The sequence below is a fragment of the Pleurodeles waltl genome, chromosome 11, assembly GCF_031143425.1.
Source record: "Pleurodeles waltl isolate 20211129_DDA chromosome 11, aPleWal1.hap1.20221129, whole genome shotgun sequence".
In the NCBI taxonomy this organism is placed as follows: Eukaryota; Metazoa; Chordata; class Amphibia; order Caudata; family Salamandridae; genus Pleurodeles; species Pleurodeles waltl.
This window is the reverse complement of record NC_090450.1, coordinates 869,033,680-869,053,339: the sequence shown is the minus strand read 5'-3', so window position 1 is coordinate 869,053,339 and position 19,660 is coordinate 869,033,680. Positions and strand designations below refer to the sequence as shown.

The 19,660-nt window shown below is 45.8% G+C and overlaps 1 protein-coding gene across 2 annotated transcripts in view; it reads left to right on the top strand.

Annotated features, from left to right (window-relative positions):
- The window catches only part of TCHP (trichoplein keratin filament binding), a 212,009-nt gene that overhangs the window by 176,495 nt on the left and 15,854 nt on the right, over nucleotides 1-19,660 (top strand). For both annotated transcript variants that reach the window (XM_069214726.1, XM_069214725.1), the window contains exon 12: nucleotides 6,769-6,912. In XM_069214726.1, coding sequence (XP_069070827.1) covers nucleotides 6,769-6,912 — 144 coding nt within the window. The remainder of the gene's footprint in view (nucleotides 1-6,768; nucleotides 6,913-19,660) is intronic.

The following is a 19,660-nucleotide window of genomic DNA, read 5'->3' as shown; positions in this document are numbered from 1 at the left end:
GGCATTTCCTGTCGCGGGCGCTAGGCCTACCCACACAAGTGAGGTATCATTTTTATCGGGAGACTTGGGGGAACGCTGGGTGGGAGGAAATTTGTGGCTCCTCTCAGATTCCAGAACTTTCTGTCACCGAAATGTGAGGAAAACTTGTTTTTTCAGCCACTTTTTGAGGTTTGCAAAGGATTCTGGGTAACAGAACCTGGTCAGAGCCCCACGAGTCACCCCATCTTGGATTCCCCTAGGTCTCTAGTTTTAAAAAATGCACAGGTTTAGTAGGTTTCACTATGTGCCGGCTGAGCTAGAGGCCAAAATCTACAGGTAGGCACTTTGGAAAAAACAGCTGTGTTTTCTATCAAAAAATGGGATGTGTCCATGTTGTGTTTTGGGGCATTTCCTGTCGCGGGCACTAGGCCTACCCACACAAGTGAGGTATCATTTTTATCGGGAGACTTGGGGGAACATAGAATAGCAAAACAAGTGTTATTGCCCCTTATCTTTCTCTACATTTTTTCCTTCCAAATATAAGAGAGTGTGTAAAAAAGACGTCTATTTGAGAATTGCCCTGCAATTCACATGCTAGTATGGGCACCTCGGAATTCAGAGATGTGCAAATAACCACTGCTCCTCAAAACCTTATCTTGATCCCATTTTGGAAATGCAAAGGTTTTCTTGATACCTCTTTTTCACTCTTCATATTTCAGCAAATGAATTGCTGTATACCCAGTATAGAATGAAAACCAACTGCAGGGTGCAGCTCATGTATTGGCTCTGGGTACCTAGGGTTCTTGATGAACCTACAAGCCCTTTATATCCCCGCAACCAGAAGAGTCCAGCAGACAAAACTGTATATTGCTTTCAGAAATCTGACATCGCAGGAAAAAGTTACAGAGTAAAACATAAAGAAAAATGGCTGTTGTTTTCAGCTCAATTTCAATATTTTTTTTATTTCAGCTGTTATTTTCTGTAGGAAAACCTTGTAGGATCTACACAAATTACCCCTTGCTGAATTCAGAATTTTGTCTAGTGTTCAAAAATGTTTAGCTTTCCGGGATCCAGCATTGGTTTCACACCCATTCCTGTCACTAACTGGAAGGAGGTTGAAAGCACCAAAAATAGTAAAAATGGGGTATGTCCCAGTAAAATGCCAAATTTGTGTTGGAAAATGTGGTTTTCTGATTCAAGTCTGCCCGTTCCTGAAAGGTGGGAAGATAGTGATTTCAGCACCAGAAACCCTTTGTTGATGGCATTTTCAGGGAAAAAACCACAAGCCTTCTTCGGCAGCCCTTTTTTCCCATTTTTTTGGAAAAAACGAAATTTTCACTGTATTTTGGCCACAAACCACAAACTCTGGGTACCATTAGAATCCCTAGGATGTTGGAAAAAAAGGACGCAAATCTGGCGTGGATAGCTTATGTGGACAAAAAGTTATGAAGGCCTAAGCGCGAACTACCCCAAATAGCCAAAAAAGGGCTCTGCACTGGGGGGGATATGGCCCAGCAGCTAAGGGGTTAATGAATTTGGACAAATGTCAGTCCTCTTTCAGTTCCTTACCCCTGTTATCTGACCCCAGTTCCTACTGGGTGCCATTGAGGAAGCCAAACAATCAAGGAAGGTAGATCCTGTGCAGTTTACCACTGTTCCAGTCCACTAAGAAGCATTGTCTCACTCCCTGTATTGCATAGTTCGGGTCCCCTCAGAGCTGCTAGGAGACCGAAGAGCATGCCCTTCCCCTGCACAGAGCTGTTTCCATGTTGCTCTCAGCCTCCCTCTAGGTTTCTTTCAGCTCTCCACCATGTTTTGGGAAGCTACTGTCCACTGCACTGAACACTGGCCATGCTTGGATTCCTGGGTACCCTCTGATAGCCTCAGGGTCAGCTGCTACGCCACAGATCCTTGTTACCTCTAGCTTAGGGATATCTAACCTTTCCTACAGTAAGAGCTACTTCTCATCACTGAAAATCGTTGTGCTCCACTACCTAATATAGGGATTCCATAAATGTACCCAGAGGCCAAATAACTTACACACTGCCCCTAGGGTACTCCATTCCTGTTCCATAGAGCATACACCCTCAATGGCAAAGAAGCTGTATTGCAAATGGTTTACATTTGGGGTCCTTAAGGATCAGTTTTGTCCCCACACTATTGAGACTGTGAAATGGAGAAAGAGAGAGAGTGGCACAGAACATGAGAGGGAAAAAAGAGCAAGAAAGAAGAAGAAGAAGAAGAGAGAAATGCAGAAATGAAAGAAGGTTAGAGTAAGAAAAAAATGCAAGGGAGAAAAAGGAAAACGGAAAGTAGCAGAGAAAGGCAGGGAAAGAGAACAAAAGAAAGGAGAAAGAATGAAGAAAATTAAATGTATACAGAGAAAGAAGCAAAAGAAATGGATGAAGGAAGAAAGAAGAAAACGAAAGAGGAAGAAACCAATAAAAGCAGCAGAAGGAATGAAAGGAGCAGAAGAAGGAAAAATGGCAAAAGAAATATAAAAAAGAAGGGCATGACAGAAAGAGAATAGAAACAAAGCAAGACAAAGGAAAAAGAATAAGAAAAGGATGGTAAGTATGGAAAGGAAAATTTGAAAAGAAAGGGAAAGAAAGAGTAGAAGATAAAAGAAAATAAAGAAACAAAGCAGAGGCATAGCTTAAAGAACAGTAGTGGAGGACAAAAGTAGCAGCAGAAAGGAAAAGTACAATATGTCCATAAGAAAGAGAAATAACAGAGGAGGAAAGGTGAAGACAGAAAGAAGATAAGATAGGTGGAAAAGAAGAAAACAACAAAAATAGAAAGAAAGAGAAAGAAGGAGATAGGGCAAAAAAGGGAAGTAGAGAATGAGAGAAAGCAAGAAAAGGGGAGGGAAGAAAAATGAAGGAAGGAGAAAGATGGGAGGAAAAGAGAAATAATGAAAGGAGAAAAACAGCTATAAAGCAGGAACTGCATATCAGAATTTGGAAAAGTGCCCAGGTGAAGGAATTCCTCTTAAAGCAGAACAGCAAGCAGAGCCACCACAAAGTCTATGTAGGAAGACTGGTTGCACCAACAACAGTTACTGAGTTCACAGATATTATAGCGGAGACAGCTAAGGGGAGAAGGACATATTTTTCACTCCAGACCTTTTTATGAGCATCTTTGCAGAGTACACAAAAAGCCATAATAAAAATACAGTGTCATTAGTTCACATGTTGTAATCTAGCAAATAAAATTATTGTAAAATAGCAGCAGAGAGAAAGCAGAGGTTTTCAACCAGTTAGGCTTATATTGGGTACATACAAAACAACAAGCGCTCTTACTTTTTATTCTCCTGATAGAGCTAGAAATAGACATTCTAAAGCCTTGTTCAAGCGTAGGGGCCTAGTCACTTCCCCACACACCAACCCCAGTAAGAAGTCTAAGGTCTAACTGTCCCATAGTCAACATTTGCCACTGTCTGTTAAACTACTAGGCAATACCTGGGAATTCCTTCTTTTACCAGTAGAGGGCAATGATTCGCTTGGCCACACCCGACATGTCGGCCAAAGCTCCAATAAGCCTGTGCCATGCCCTTCAGAGATATGGGTTGTAATCCAGTATCAATGTGCTTGGGTTAGCATGCATAAGATATCCTAGGGTTCCTTTAATGTGACCAAGAACCTCCTTCCAGAATGTTTGTATAACACAGGACCACCATATATGTATAAAGGATCTGGCAGCTTGATCACACTCCAGCAACTTATGAACGTTGTGGGAAACATGCACGCTAGTCAGGTACCACCGATACATCTTTTTATGCTAATTCCCTACAGTGTATGCTTTGGTGTATTTTAGGGATATCACGCCGTAGCTGTGCCCATATATATCTGGTAAGTCTCTCCAGTATCATTGTCACAATGGACCTAAAACAAATGCTTGGTATTGGGCTTGGACTCCTGAAGGGTGCAAGGTGGAAAAGGCCTCTCATTCCATCACATGTAGAAACCTGTTTTTTTTTAAATGGTGTAGTGGACCTCGTAGCTGCCAACATGAAAGAGTGGGCGTTTGGTGATGGGAATGTGGTGAGCCCTCCCCTCTTTGTTTTAGCAGGCGTGGAGGGCAATATATAAGCTCCTGGGATTTCAGTGTCATTGGAGCTCAGCCAGATCTAACAGCAGCTGTGTAGCCAGTGCCCTGTCCATACGTAACCTTGTGCTTTTCAAATCACCACCCACTCTGAGGTAAAGCTCAGGTGTGCAGCTGCGTAATAGTCCATGGAATTCGGACAGGCAACACCACGTCTCTTGCTCAGGATCATAGGAGTTTTAGTTGGGATAAGAGACTTTTTTCCTCCCCGTAAAAGTTCTCTTCATTTGTTCTGTAAATGATTGTCTGTGGTGTAGGGTGGCATTAGAAGAGATTGAGGGAAGTAGAGTATCTTGGGAAGGACGTTCATTTTAATGCATTAATGCATCATAACCGCGAAAGCTAGAGGGTGCCATCTCCAGGAATCCTCCAGAATATTTTTCAGGTCAGTTAGCTTGGGTCCAGCTATTAAGGTGACTTGTAATATTCAGAGCAAGACATCTCATGGAGTGAAGGGCCCTTTTGGAAGGGGACTTGAGTCTGTAACTGGGGGAGCATATGATTAGGTATTGTAAGATTTAGGACATATGATTTTTTGTTTTTTACTTTGAAACCAGAAACCTACTCAAAGCATTGAGGTATACTGACTCTAGGAGAGATCCCAGGGGATCTGTTATTGTGAGTAACAAGTAACCGACAAATTAATTTAACTTATCCTGGAGCCCACCAAACAAAATGGTACATTTGCCGTTCTTGGTGAGTTCCTGAATCTAATTGCCAGTGGCTCCACCACAAGGTCAAACAAGAGCTTTGACAAAGGACATCCCTGCCCAGTTTCCCTTGCAAGCCAGATGGGACGAGAGCAGTGGCCATTTATTCTCAGTAGTATTGTGGGGGACATATGTCACCATTATAGGAGCACAGATTTTGAGCAGTTAGCTAAGTGCTGGGAATCATAGCTCTGCCTTGAGAGAGGAGGGATAACTAAAGAAACCAAAAAGCATAAAAGAGCAACAAGGAATCAAGTGTGGACAGACTAAGAGGAAAACATGTATACGTGTAAAAGCATATCAAAACAATTAGGGCTCTACATACATGATGTGATATTTCCAAGTTTTGGGGAAAGAAAGGACTACAGTATCAAAATGGTAGTGTGTACACCGGGAGTACAGTCAAACATGCAGCAGTTTTCCCATCTGTTCTGCAAGTATTCTGCAGTGACTGGGCAGAAACAAGGCAGAAAGCCACATGGCTATCAAGATCACCAGCTGGTTTCAGGATCAGTCTGGATGGTGGTATTCCTTTTATAGCACTGTTTTATTCTCTTGAAAAGGCCTTGCTTTGATGCAAGATGAAAGCACTGCATATTCTTGGTCACCTTTTATGCATATCGCTGCAGGAATGCACGTTGGTGACTGGTGGGGCAAAACTAAGGGATAACTAGAAACAGATGTCAGTCTAGAGGAGGCAATCCAACTCTAAATGCACATTAAAGGGAAACAGCTTAGTTTCTCATACATAGACCTGTAGGTAAATGAAGCTACATCACCATGATTATGAAACCCTGGGAGGGCTTGGAAATGGTAGTAAACACATGCAAAAGTCCAGTGCTTCAAAATTACTTTCTTTCCAACTGCTCTGGCACTTCTAATGTAAAGAACTCAAGATTAAGCCTGGGCTCAGCCTGGGAGCATGGCCAGATATGGAATGGACCCTTCTAAGGATTGCTCCCAAACATTCAACGGCATGTGTAACACTCATCTTGACTCGTGGTTATGGCAAACTCAACAATCATTGCTATCTTGAAATGAGGTGATGTATTATCAAGCTTCACTCCTTTAAGGAAAGTAAAAACACATCAGTCGACTAAGGCTTTTGTATACTTTAGTTAAGAGTCTCAAGCCAAACTGCTGCCATTGATTTCCGTGGACAAAAAAAATAAAATTCTGAGCAAGAATCTTCCCACTAAAGCTGTTATTTCCAGTTGCTTGTTATATTCAAACCCATGCTAAGCCCCTGTTTACGCATGGGTTGGAATTACGAGTTAAAACATATTTAACGCATACTATAAGTATTAGATGCGTTAAATAGCTCAACCTTCATTACCTTTCATCAGGTCACACCTTATGAAATTTAATTGGGGAACATGCAGATTTTGGTGCATTAAACACCAAAATCCACGTTATTTCCCAGTAACTCATAATAGGCGTTCCTAAACAGATCCGATAAATAACATACCCTGTGGTATTGGTACTTATCAGGTGTGATAGATAGCGCCTAAACTCGTAATCAGGCCCTAGATGTCTTATTGTTTTACTTAGCATCCAACTCCAAGATTGTATTAATAGTAGAGAACCAGCGTTAGAGCTATGTTTTTTATTTTTTATTTATTTATTTTTTTACTTCCAAGAGCTGAGTGTTTATCATCATTGGGTTCAATCTAATTTCCATTTTGTCTAGTTACCTTCACTTTTTTTTGTCTTTTAAATGCACCAAGATCAAAAAAACATTTACATCAGACAGAAAGTTAACTTCTTCCTGATTTGGGGCAGTGCACTCCAGCCCTATAACATAAATGTCTGCCCACTTTATTCTGGCCTGTATGGGAGGCTAAATGATAATGCAAGAGGTAATAATATAATGCCAAGAAAAGTTCCTTGTTTACGTTTTCATTTCAGTATGTGCTGTGCTTTTGCCATCTGATAGATATCTAATTTTAATTGTATTTAAAATAATTGTCAGATTACTGAACGCTGTCTACGAGAGCAAGAGGGATTCCTGCGTCAAAAAGAGGAAGAGGAAGAGGAGAGGTTAGCTGAACATCAGTATGAAGACTTAGTCCAGCAGGAGGCTGAACTAATGACTCAGCGAGGATACCAAAACAAGGTATTTTTGTGTAAAATACATCTCTCCAATAAAATAGTCTAAACTCTGCTAACTTACATATTCTGATGGATACAACTACCTGTGGATTCCTCACCTAATGAATACTCCCATGGCGCCAGCATCGACGGAAATCTTCTTACTAGTCTCTGCACGTCGACGAGGACGTCACTCCAGCCCACGCGACGCCGTCTGACGTCATACAGGCAATAAGAGGTCCTCGCCGACGTGCCGATGACAGTTCCCTTTTTTCAGTGCATTCGAAACGGTTATCTTCGAGGGAGCTACTGTTGCCTTCGTGGTTACAGTGTATTCTCTGCTGCGTAGTCTTCTCTGCGGTAATAATGTCTCAGAGGAAGTCGGGTTTCAAGCCCTGTCGAGAGTGTGGGGGCAAGATGTCAGTTACAGATCCTCACTCCGACTGTCTATGGTGTTTGAGCTCCGACCACGACGTCTCGACTTGCGATTCATGTCAACACATGAATCCGAAGGCCCTCAAAGAGCGTGAGGCCAAGTTATTCATGGCAAAGTCAAAGAAGAAGGAGAAACATCATAAGAAGTCTTCTTCGCCAAGGTCTCACCGGCGTCATCGAGACTCCCGGCGCCGTAGAGACTCACGACGTCATTCCAGCAAGGAGTCTCGTTCGAGGTCACCTTCGGCTCGGCGTCGGAGGACTTGGGAGGTCAGCCCCACGGTCACGCCGCATCCATCGACGCCGTTGCCCTCTCCGGCGTCACCGACTTCGCCTGGTCAGGCGTCGGTGATTGAGGTGGTGCAGCCTCTTGTGTTTTCTCCGGCGTCGCAGACATCGAGGCCGGCGTCGGGGTCGCCCTCGATCCAGGCACCCCAGTATCCGGCTTTTCCCACTCCTGGAGCCGATAGTACCGCGTTTCTTAATGCGATGTATACCATCTTTCAGCAGATGGCTCCAGGAGCTGCTCCGGCTGGTCCTTCAGGGCCCTTGGCCTTTTCGTTGGGTGATCCTGCGCCTCTTCGGCCGGCACCCTTTATGCCCTTTCTCCCTTTTGGGAATGTGGGCTCGGCGCAGGTGCCGGCGTCGGTGGCCGCTCCGGTGGCTTCGGATGTTTCAGCCCCGGAGGTTGCCCTTCCGTCAAAGTCAGGATTTTGCCCTGTGACACCGGTTGGTCCATCGGCTCCAAGACCTCGTCCTCCGGCTCCTACCTCGGCGCCGAAGCTGCCTGTGGCGCCGGACGCGGCGTCAGATGCTTCTGGAGATCGGCGCCGTTCTTCGACGTCGGCGGAGGCCATGTCGACTCCGCGTATCGAGGAGAGACTTCATTCGAGGAGGCGTGCTCTCCGTCTTTTAGAAGAGCAGGAGTACCAGCGAGTCTTAGAGGAGGGAGAGATTGAGGACTCTGGAGACGGACTACATGGTCTGGATACAGCCAGTGGGCTGGACACTTCCCCTGAGTGGGACCTTTCATCTCCAGGGGAATATACGGAGGAGGCTGCTTCCTTTCATGCTGTGGTGAGGAAGGCAGCGAGCTTTTTGGACCTGCCTTTGCCGGTGGCAGAGGCGAAGCAGAATTTGCTGACAGAGGTATTGCATCCGGCCTCTGCTGCAGCTGAGCCTCTCTTGCCATTTAATGAGGCTTTGCTGGATCCGGTGTTGGAGGTGTGGAAGAAGCCAGTGTCTTCCTCGGCCGTTCATAGGGCTGTGGCCAGGAGGTATCGAGCTGCACCATCTGACCCTGGCTTTCTCTCTAGACACCCTACGCCGGAGAGCTTGGTGGTGCAAGCCTCCTGTTCCTCAAAGTCAGCGCCTGGTTCCTTCCCGACGGTGCCTGGAGACAGAGACTCGAAGAAACTGGATGCGCAGTCCAAGAAAATATTTTCGTCATGCAGTTTGGCGTTGAAGGCCACCAACGCAACGTGCATTCTGGGGAGGTACATCCATGCTCTGATGGATGATATTTCGTCTTCATTTACGGAGCTCCCCCAGGGTCTCTTGGATGTGGTCTCGGACGCCCAGGCTGCCGCGACCCAGATTATCCAGTCTGGGCTGGACACGACCGACTCGGTGGCCAGGGCGATGGGCACGGCTGTGGTGGCAAGAAGACAGGCCTGGCTCCGAAACTCAGGGTTTTCTGCGGATGTGCAGTCGACCCTGCTGGACCTCCCGTTTGATGGGGACAGACTGTTTGGAGCCAAGGCAGATTCGGCCTTGGAACGATTTAAGGAGAGCAGAGCCACAGCCAAATCGTTAGGACTGCAAGCTCCTTCTTCCTCTGCCTCTTCTAGATTTTTCAGGAGGTTTCGGGGATTTGGGCGTGGCTCTTCTTCCTCTTCCTTTCGGGGGAGGTTCCAGCAACCCGCCTCTTCCCTCCCCTATAGGTCATTTAGAGGGAGGGGGAGGGGTGGGGCCCGTACCAGAGGAGCCTCTCAACAGCACTCTGCCTCTTCCTCGTCCTCTGGAGGGGTGCAGCAGGGGAAGCAGCCTTAGGCTTCCACCGTTTCCCACTCACTCCTCTCCTGTAGGGGGAAGATTACAGCATTTTCTCCGCAAGTGGAAGTCTATCACAACGGACACTTGGGTTCTCGGCATTGTGGGGAAAGGCTACGCCCTTCCCTTTCGGGAGTTCCCGCCCCTCATCCCGCCCCGCCCATCTTATTGTTCAGAAGAACACCTCCTGTTGCTAGAACAGGAGGTTCAAGTCCTCCTTTCAAAGGGCGCGGTAGAGTTGGTCCCAGAGCAGGAAAGGGGTCGAGGTTGTTACTCAAGATACTTCCTGATTCCCAAAAAGGATGGTCGGTTGAGACCAATCCTGGATCTGAGGATCTTGAATTGGTTCCTCAAACAGGAAAAGTTCAAGATGCTGACCCTAGCACAGGTGCTTTTGGCGTTGAACAAGGAAGATTGGATGGTGTCTGTCGACTTGCAGGATGCTTACTTTCATATCCCGATACTCAAGTCGCACAGGAAGTATCTCCGGTTTGTGGTAGGGTCGCAGCACTATCAGTTTGCGGTCCTCCCGTTTGGTCTTACTTCAGCACCTCGAGTCTTCACAAAGGTGATGTCAGTGGTTGCGGCGGAGCTCAGAAGGAAGGGGATAGCAGTATTCCCTTACTTGGACGACTGGTTGATCAAAGCCAAGTCCCCGGAGCTTGTGTCGCATCATCTGCAGTCAACAACCCAGTTGTTGTTCGACCTGGGCTTTTCGGTGAACGAGCCCAAATCTCACCTGGAGCCCTCTCAGCGCCTCCTGTTCATAGGGGCAGTACTGGATACAACATTGAGTCGAGCCTTTCCTCCGCCTCAGCGGATTCAAGATATTCAGGAATTGGTTCCAATGTTTCGAAATGGAGCGGTAGTTCCAGTCCTCAAGGTCCTTCGTCTGCTCGGTCTGTTCGCCTCCTGCATTCTGTTGGTCACGCATGCTCGCTGGCACATGAGTGGTGCCTCCGAAGGCAGTGGTCTCAACACAGGGGAGATTTAGAAGGTACTGTCAAGATCTCCAGAGATGCTGCTGTGGAATTGAAGTGGTGGATTGCGGGCAACAATCTTTCACAGGGAAAGCCGTTCGCGCAGTCGCCACCAGTGGCCACGGTCATAACGGATGCTTCCACCCTAGGATGGGGAGCTCATCTGGGGGATCTGGAGATCAAAGGGCTTTGGTCTCCAGAGGAACAGGTGTTTCATATCAATCTGTTGGAGTTACGGGCTGTACGTCTGGCTCTCAAGGCCTTCCTCCCATCCCTTCGTGGTCAGTCGGTACAGGTCCTGACGGACAATACTACCACGATGTGGTACATAAACAAACAGGGAGGAGTAGGGTCGTACCTTCTCTGCAGAGAAGCTCTTCGGCTATGGTCCTGGGCAAAGGACCATCAGATTTGCTTGGTGGCAAATCATCTGGCCGGGGTCTTGAATGTACGTGCGGACAGTCTCAGTCGCCAATTCTCGGCAGACCACGAGTGGCGTCTCCATCCAGATCAGGTCTGTCTAATCTTCCAGATATGGGGGTTTCCTCGGATAGATCTGTTTGCCACTCTAGAGAACGCGCATTGCCCGTTATTCTGCAGCCTCCAGTATCCGATGCAGGGAGCGTTGGGGGACGCGTTTCAGATAACCTGGTGCGACCAGTTGCTTTACGCGTTTCCCCCCCATACCCTTGATTCCTCGAGTGTTGAGGAAAATTCACCAAGACCGGGCCCAAGTCATCTTAATAGCTCCGGATTGGCCAAGGAGGGTATGGTACTCCGACCTTCTCCAACTCTCACTGTGCCCTCCGCTCCGTCTCCCTCTCAGGGCAGACCTCCTCTCGCAGTCGCAGGGGCAGGTTTTACACCCCAACCTCCAGAGTCTGCACCTACATGCTTGGAGATTGAACGGGGCAACCTGAGTTCCTTCTCTCTCCCGCCTGATGTAGTGGATGTTATCTTAGCGGCCAGGCGACACTCCACTAAATCTATCTACGCTAATAGGTGGTCTAAATTTGTTATGTGGTGTGGAGAGAGACAGATTGATCCCTTACATGCTCATCTGTCACATGTTTTGTCTTTTGCACTGTCTCTAGCGCAGAAAGGTTGTGCAGTGGCTACCATTAAGGGTTATTTGTCGGCCTTGTCAGCCTTCATTTGTCTTCCAGACCAACCATCGTTATTTAAATCCCCTATTGTTCTCAGATTCTTGAAAGGTCTTCTGAATCAATATCCTCCAAAACCATTTGTTATGCCTCAATGGGATTTGTCCTTGGTCCTGACTTTCCTTATGGGGTCCCCTTTTGAGCCTATGCATTCTTGCCCCTTAAGGTATTTGGTTATTAAAACAGTATTCCTGGTAGCTATAACATCTGCAAGGAGAGTGAGTGAGTTGCAGGCCTTGTCGGTTAAACCCCCTTATATAACGTTTTATGGGGATAAGGTGGTGTTGAGGACCAAGGCTGCTTTCCTTCCGAAGGTTGTTTCACCCTTCCATTTGGCTCAGACAATCACTTTGTCCACGTTTTATCCTCCGCCTCATCCTTCAAAGGAGGAAGAAAGACTACATCGCCTGGACCCAAAAAGGGCGTTGAGCTTCTATATCGACAGAATGAAGGATATCAGGCTGGAGGATCAGCTGTTTGTCGGATACCTGGGCAAGAGGAGAGGAAAGGCAGTCCACAAGAGAACACTCTCCAGGTGGGATGTTCTTTGCATTAAAATCTGTTACTCTTTGGCAAAGAAGGATCCGCCTGAGGGCATTAGAGCTCACTCCACCAGAGCTAAGTCGGCCTCTTCGGCCTTGGCCAGGGGTGTTCCTGTGGTCGACATCTGCAAGGCCGCAACTTGGTCGTCCCTTCACACTTTTGTGAAACATTACTGTTTGGACTCTGAGGTCAGAAGGGACGGTCATTTTGCACGGTCAGTGCTGCAGGATTTCTTGGTTTGACCATTTAGGCACCCACCGCCGGGCGTGGTACTGCTTTGGGACTCTATTCATTAGGTGAGGAATCCACAGGTAGTTGTATCCATCAGAAGAACGAGTTACTTACCTTCGGTAACGATTTTTCTGGTGGATACATTAGCTACCTGTGGATTCCTCACGGTCCCACCCGCCTCCCCGTTGCCTTTTTGGTCTCTCCAAGCAATCCTTGAGTGTGCTCCTTTTGGTCTTCAAAGTTGCAATACATTTTGCATATATGATATTTGTATATATGTGTATATTTATATATAAATCTATATATATTGTGTATATACATGATTCGTATGTATATATATTAAATCTACAGCTATTTTATTGCAATGTTGTGTGATTTACAATATTAAGAGATGTTGCTTTGCTCTTTCATTACATTGGGTTATTATTATTCTCATGCACGTAAAAAATGTTGGTACTGTCATCGGCACGTCGGCGAGGACCTCTTATTGCCTGTATGACGTCAGACGGCGTCGCGTGGGCTGGAGTGACGTCCTCGTCGACGTGCAGAGACTAGTAAGAAGATTTCCGTCGATGCTGGCGCCATGGGAGTATTCTTTAGGTGAGGAATCCACAGGTAGCTAATGTATCCACCAGAAAAATCGTTACCGAAGGTAAGTAACTCGTTCTTCTAAGTTAAACAAAAAAATAAGATTTTTTTGCAGAATGTGATCAGTTGTTTTCATGTACGATAATCAAACATGGCATTGCATGTGTCCTTGCACGGCAGACCACGAGTACAGTGAGTAGTTATAACATATTTAAGTTATGGAAACTGTACTTCTTACTTTGATATTCAAGAAAAACCACTTAAGCACTTGCACCCTGCCATGCAGTACGGCGTTTTGTTTCTCCACTTAGTGCTTAGCAGTGGGCAGTGCTTCCAATTGATCCCTACCGTTGGAGTATTACTCTCAAACTCCAAATTTGAGGTCACATTCCTAATAAGCTGAAACTGCCTTATTTAAGAAACATGCTAGGCTGAGGATCTGACTCCATCACAGAGGCATGCACAGTGTCAGTGGTGGCCTTATTATGTTGTCCTGTGCTTCCTCCTTCTCACAATGGTCTGTTATCCAAAGAAACCCTGTAATGCTTAGGAGGACAGAAGCTTATTAAGCATAGGTAAGAGGGACCATGCATCTGGTGTAGTACCTGAGCTGTCTAAGTCTGTAGATACCAGTAAGATGATCACTACTCCTTTTCCTGGAGGAACTCTGGACTTATGCACTTTTGAGTTGTTCTTGAAGTTAAATATCTCAGCCATAAGGCATGGACTTCTGTGGTATCCCAATATTATCTGACCGGTACCACAAAAGTATGTTCCTGCCTCAAAATCTCTACAGAATATACCCATTGCATTCTAGATTTAGCCAAGCCTTTTCAGTCTAATTGCAGAAGAGATAGATAGGTTTGTCTCTAAATCCCTCACATCGTGGGTAATGCCTATCTTCCTCCAGGGTCCCATTATCAGTTAATAGGTTCGATGGATACCGGAGACTGCTGCTTTGTTACAGGATAATGCCAAATAACCCATTCCTACTATGACCTACATAAAGCATGTCTCAACATATTATAAAATAAAGCATGAAAACGTAAGTTGGTTCTTGCTTTTAGGCCAAGGTCTACTCTCAGTAGGCTTTTATTTGGCATGTAAAGACACAAAGGGTGGCATCCTTGGCGTGGTCTCCCTTAACTTTTTGCCCCTACTTCCCAGGTTGTTGCTGTGTGCTGGACTCTGTTTTTGATGTTTTTGTTACTCTGGGCACTTTACCACTGCTGACCGGTTATAAAGTGCAAGTGCTATGTGAAATTGTATGTGTAATTGGCTTTTCCATGATAGGCATATTTGATTTACTAGTAAGTCCCTAGTAAAGTGCACTCGAGGTGCCTAGGGCCTGTAAATCAAATGCTACTAGTGGGCTTGCAGCACTGGTTGTGCCACCCACATGGGTAGCCCTGTAAACATGTCTCAGACCTGCCACTTCAATGTCTGTGTGTGTGTGTGTGTGTGTGTGTGTGTAGTTTTAAACTGCCAATTCGACCTGACAGGTGTACCCACTTGCCAGGCCCAAACCTTCCCTTTTTATACATGTAAGGCCCCAGGTAGCTCCATGGGCAGGGTGCAGTCTATGTTAAAGGTGGGATATGTACTGATGTGTTTTACATGTCCTAACAGTGAAATACTGCCAAATTCAGTTTTCACTGTTGCAATGCCTATCTCTCTCATAGGTTAACATGGGGTCTGCCTTTAAATATCCTTAAAGTGCAGTTTCCCTTTGAGATCAGATAGAAATATGAAGTTTGGGGTATCTGAACTCACAATTTAAAAATATATCTTTTAGTGAAGTTGGTTTTTAGATTGTTAGTTTGAAAATGCCACTTTTAGAAAGTGGGCATTTTCTTGCGTAAACCATTCTGTGACTCTGCTTGTTTGTGGATTCCCTGTCTGGATCAGACTGACAGTTGGGCTGTTTGTGAATCTCCGCTAGACAGTGACACAAAGAGAGCTGGGGTATAGCTTATATATCCCCATGAGCCATGTGGGCTAGAGTGGAGGGAGGAGTGCCTGCCCTTACACTATGCAGCCTCCACCTCCCTTGTGTGTGTCTGGGGCCTAGCCTGGGCAAGGCTGGATCTTGTGAACAAGTGAAGTTTGCTTACTTCAAAGGCAGACAGGGGTATAAGTAGTGGACCCAAAACCCTAGACTTTAGATCACTTCTGGATTCAAGAGGAACCTCTGCCAAGAAGAAATGCTGCCCCTACCTGTGACTGTGCTTTGTTGGGCTATCTTTGTATATTGTCCGGACACTACGGAACGCCGCATGATTATTTGAACACGGCTTCCTGTTTTCTTTCTACTTCTTATAGAAAAGGATACTCGGTGCTATAGGTAGCACACCCACCTACTACTTTTTCTCTATCACAGATACCAGAAGTTTCAGATTACTGGAATTGTTCAGGAGAACAATAATGATTGATTGATAAGGATTGATTTCTTGACTGTAGCTCAGCCCTGATGAAGTCTTTGAGACTTATCTCTCATAAAACGAAACACGTGTTGGCGTTTGTTGCTACATGACCACCTATCGGCTGTTATGGTCACATATGTGCTGACCTTAAGGATTGTTTCCTATCACTGTGATGTAACTTATCTTTGAAGAATAAATGGAAGGTTCCTGTTTTCATGATTCCCGGTTTTACAACGTAATTCTTTACTAGTATATTATGGACTCTAAACACCTTTAACAAAATTGTTTCTGACCCATGAGTGCCCTGACTTTCGACTTATCTATGTTCAGTTTCCTCGGAAACTCTAGAGGACAAGGGAAGATCCTCTTGCCAGGAGCACCGTGCCTTACCTGCTATGTTTTTCTTTTACTATGTGGATTCACTGTGAGTGCCCAAGTACTATGTCCCCTCTTCCTTGTTGCTAGTGCTTTGTTTTTTTGTTGGGCTATCCTGTAGTTGCTGCTTCAGCCTGTGAAAGGGAACAAAGACTGGACTTTCTTGTGCATTCCTGCTTGAGAAGAATCTCCAAGGGCCTGGACTGAGCTTGTCTCCTGTTTTGAAGTCTCAGGGCCATCGAAGACTTCCTCTGCCAGCACCTGGACTCTCTGCTGAGACTCCTGCCAAGTGGTGCCCCATCAGGTCCCTGAGCCATTGAAAGGTGAAGTTGGCAGAAACAAGGACTAAACTCCACGCACACCATGCGGGGAAATTTTCGATGCACCACTTGCAATGTGGCTGAAAAACGACACGCCACTTGCTTCATGGCTGAAATCGACACTCCACCTGCATCGCGGCTGGGAGATCGACACATCGCGGCTGGAGAAACGATGCAGCACCCACTTGCGGCTGCTGATAACGACGCAAACCCTACAGCGGTTTTCCAACACTGTCAGACCGGATTTCTCATGCATCATCGCTGGGCATCAAAGTCATTGTGCGTGCGCAGATCTGAGGTGCCCTGTTCGGAAATCGACACATCGCTGTCTTGCAAGGGAGATAAATGACGCATCACCTACACACCGGAGAAGAAACGACGCACTGCCTCAATTGCGAGTAAGGAATCGACACATCGCTGACTTTTCCGACGCATTCTCCCCTTGCGGCTTTATTTTTGACGCAAACCAGGTACGTTGTGTAGTAACAACGTTTCCATTGTTTTCTATTGAGTAAGACTCGTTTTCTCTTGAAAATTCAGAAATTGACTTGTGTATGTTGGATTTTTGTCATTTTGGTCTTGTTTGATTTAGATAAATATTACCTATTTTTGTGTGGTGACCATTTTGTAGTGTTTCACTGTATAACTGTGTGCGTTGGTACAAATACTTTACACATTGCTTATGAGTTAAGCCTTTCTGCTCGTGCCAACCTAGAAGGGTGGTTGTTGGGGGTTAACCAGGTGTGTTTCTCCTTTGCCCTGACTACAGTGGTTGGACGGGGGGTAACCTCACTGCGAACCAAAGACCCCATTTCTAACAAGTCGGGAAGAGCCTATAGAGCTCCAGAATGGCCAGATTTCCTGTTGGCTAAGGCTTGGCCACATTTCAGTTTCGATTTAAGTGCACAGTGAATTTAGTCACTAGTGAGTATGTACTATGAGAAAGCTGTGTGTGAAGTGCTTGAAAAGTATAAAACTGGTGTGGTGTCAAATAAGCCTTGATTGTCTATAAACCTAGGAAACTGGGCTCCTCTCCAAGCTTTCAAAGCATACAAGGTTAGGCAAAGGTCATGTTGAAAGAGCATATTTTGCACCAATGCCAAACATTCTCTTTCTGGGCCTGCCATCTGTAGAATCCTCCCAGATGTATGATTTCTCAAAATGTATGGGAACAAATCATCATTCCTTGAATATTCTTCCAGTTCCACCTTCATATTGCTCAACTGTCATCTAGACCACTATTAAAGGAGATTTAAAAACTTCTTCTGTGAATGATGGAGTACAACCCTCCTCATGCAATCATCCTAAACACAGACACCTTTCAGTACAGCATGGAGTTCATTGAAGGTGTCTTTAGACTCTGGGTTTCCTCACTTTTCAGGATAGTGGTCAACGTATTAGTCACCTGGCCATTATTCTGGGGTAGGAGTCTTTTTCCTCCTTCCCGTCCAAGGAAATGTTCAGATCCTTGCTGAAAATACCACTGCAGTGTACCACAGGCAACCGCACAAAGAGGGAGGAACCTCGTTCAAATGTTCTTTGCAACTCACCATTTCAAATTTGGGTGCAGTGCCAGCTGAACAGCAATCTTCCTGGGTGTCTCAAGAAGAACTTCTAAGCAGGCTAGAAGACTCTAGAGACTATCTTCATGATGTGCATATTTCTGTGAATATGTATTTCAGCCACACAGCGCACTGCTTATACCTGGAATCTTTATACCATTTGGGAATGCGTGAGAGGCCTTTGGGAGATATTCTGCAATTTACATCAGAAACTGCAGTAATATGATGCCAATCCAGGGAATCCAGCTTGCTTTGGAGCCCACAAACTTTCTATGTAGTGAAGTATCATACCCCCATATGGCATGCATCTTCCAGGGGCGGATAAAGGGGACTTAGCTCCTCCGCTCAGCGTAACTGACTCATGACACCCGGAGAAAACCAAGGCCACAGGCATTAATGCCTTAGTAGGACCTGTCCCTACCGACCCAACATCCAAAGCCTCAAATTCACCCTCTGATATCCTCGTATCTCAGCCTTCAGAGTCACTCCCACATCTGTTAATAGTACTAAAAGGTTCCTCGATGGTACAAAGTCAATCGTTCTCCTGCAGAATACTTAAAGTATCAAACCTGTTGGACAGCGGGATGGTAGCAGGCAATGGGTGGACAGTTGTTTGTGCCGACTGTCGAAAACCTTCTCTGGGGCTTGACCCAAGTGACGGTAAAAATATCCCGGGGGAAGAGCCCAATATTTCTGCCAAAGGGGGTTAACAATGCTGCTTTCATCAGCAATTCACCTGCAAAGCTAGGATGTTTTACATTATTAATGATGCAGTCCCCTTTAGAAACCTTTTCTGCGGGACCAGTCCAGCTTGCTCTTCTTTTCATCAATATTTGATCAGTCTTGGCAATTGGGAATATAGACTTTGAGTGCAACCAATGTAAAACCTTTTTCCTCAGCTGTGTCAATGATTCGATTGTGCCCATGGCCAAGAGTGGGACATTGACCATTACCACCATATAGGGACTACACGCCGGTGGTAGATTTACAATAACTGTTAGATGCAACCTTTTTATAATTGCCTTTCGCATTTCCCTCCACCTGTTGGTAGCTATCAGGCAGACACTCAGGCCGATAATCAGTCCATTGGTCAAAATTTGCCCCGTGTTCTGCCGAGCTGAAGAATTTGGGGTGCTGACAGGCTAGATGGTATCAACTCACCCTCTGTCTGGCCCGTGTCCTCTAGGGAGCATGTATCTGAGGCAGTAATAGCACAAGACTGAATCAGTTTGCAGTTTTTACAGTTAATACTGCCCTTAGATTGATCCAAACCTAAGTCCTATTTACTCAGTACTCTGCCCTGCTCTTCAATAGGGGCTGGGTGAAAACCCTGGGCACCCAGATGTAATATTTCTTTAATGTATTCAAGACTTTGTTCAATACCTGACATACATACTAAAACAGGTGCAAGCTCCCAGACACAATGGGCCTCATTTACAAAGATTTTGTGCCACTATAGCATCTTCTTTTTTCACACTACAGTGGCACAAACAGTCCCCCACACAGCGCCACATTTACAAAGAGGCGTAATGGTGCCATTGCACCAGTTTGTAAAGCATTGCGCCACATTATATCTGTGCCAGGTATAATGTATTCAAATATGTGTTCCCCACGAAAAGGGCTGCAGAAATGGCGCAGTGAAATCTACAAGATTTCACTGCACTGTCACAGTGTAATTTTTTTAAGGCTCAGGGCAGGTGTTAAAGTGATTCTATGCTGTTTCCAATGGGGCGCCCACTAGCATTGCTGGAATAGCATCAAAATATTGACACTACTTCAGCAGTGCTATGGTTTAGTGCCACAACTGCGTCAAAAATTCTGATGCAGCTGTGGATACTGTCCACCATGGAGTGCAGCGCTCCCATGGCTCAGTTAAGGGGGGCAAGGGGCAGCACAAGAAGACTGGTGCATCGATCACAATGTGCCAGTTTCTTGTAAATGAGGCCCAGTGTCTCTAAATTTGGCAATACCATTGTCCATACATTGGGCTAGCCACGATGGTTGAGAGGCTACCCCTCTTTCACTAGCCAATCTAGTGAACCGCTCTTCGGGCAGGGAGACCATACTCCCATCTACTTGGGTCCCTGTCTCCACAAGCTTG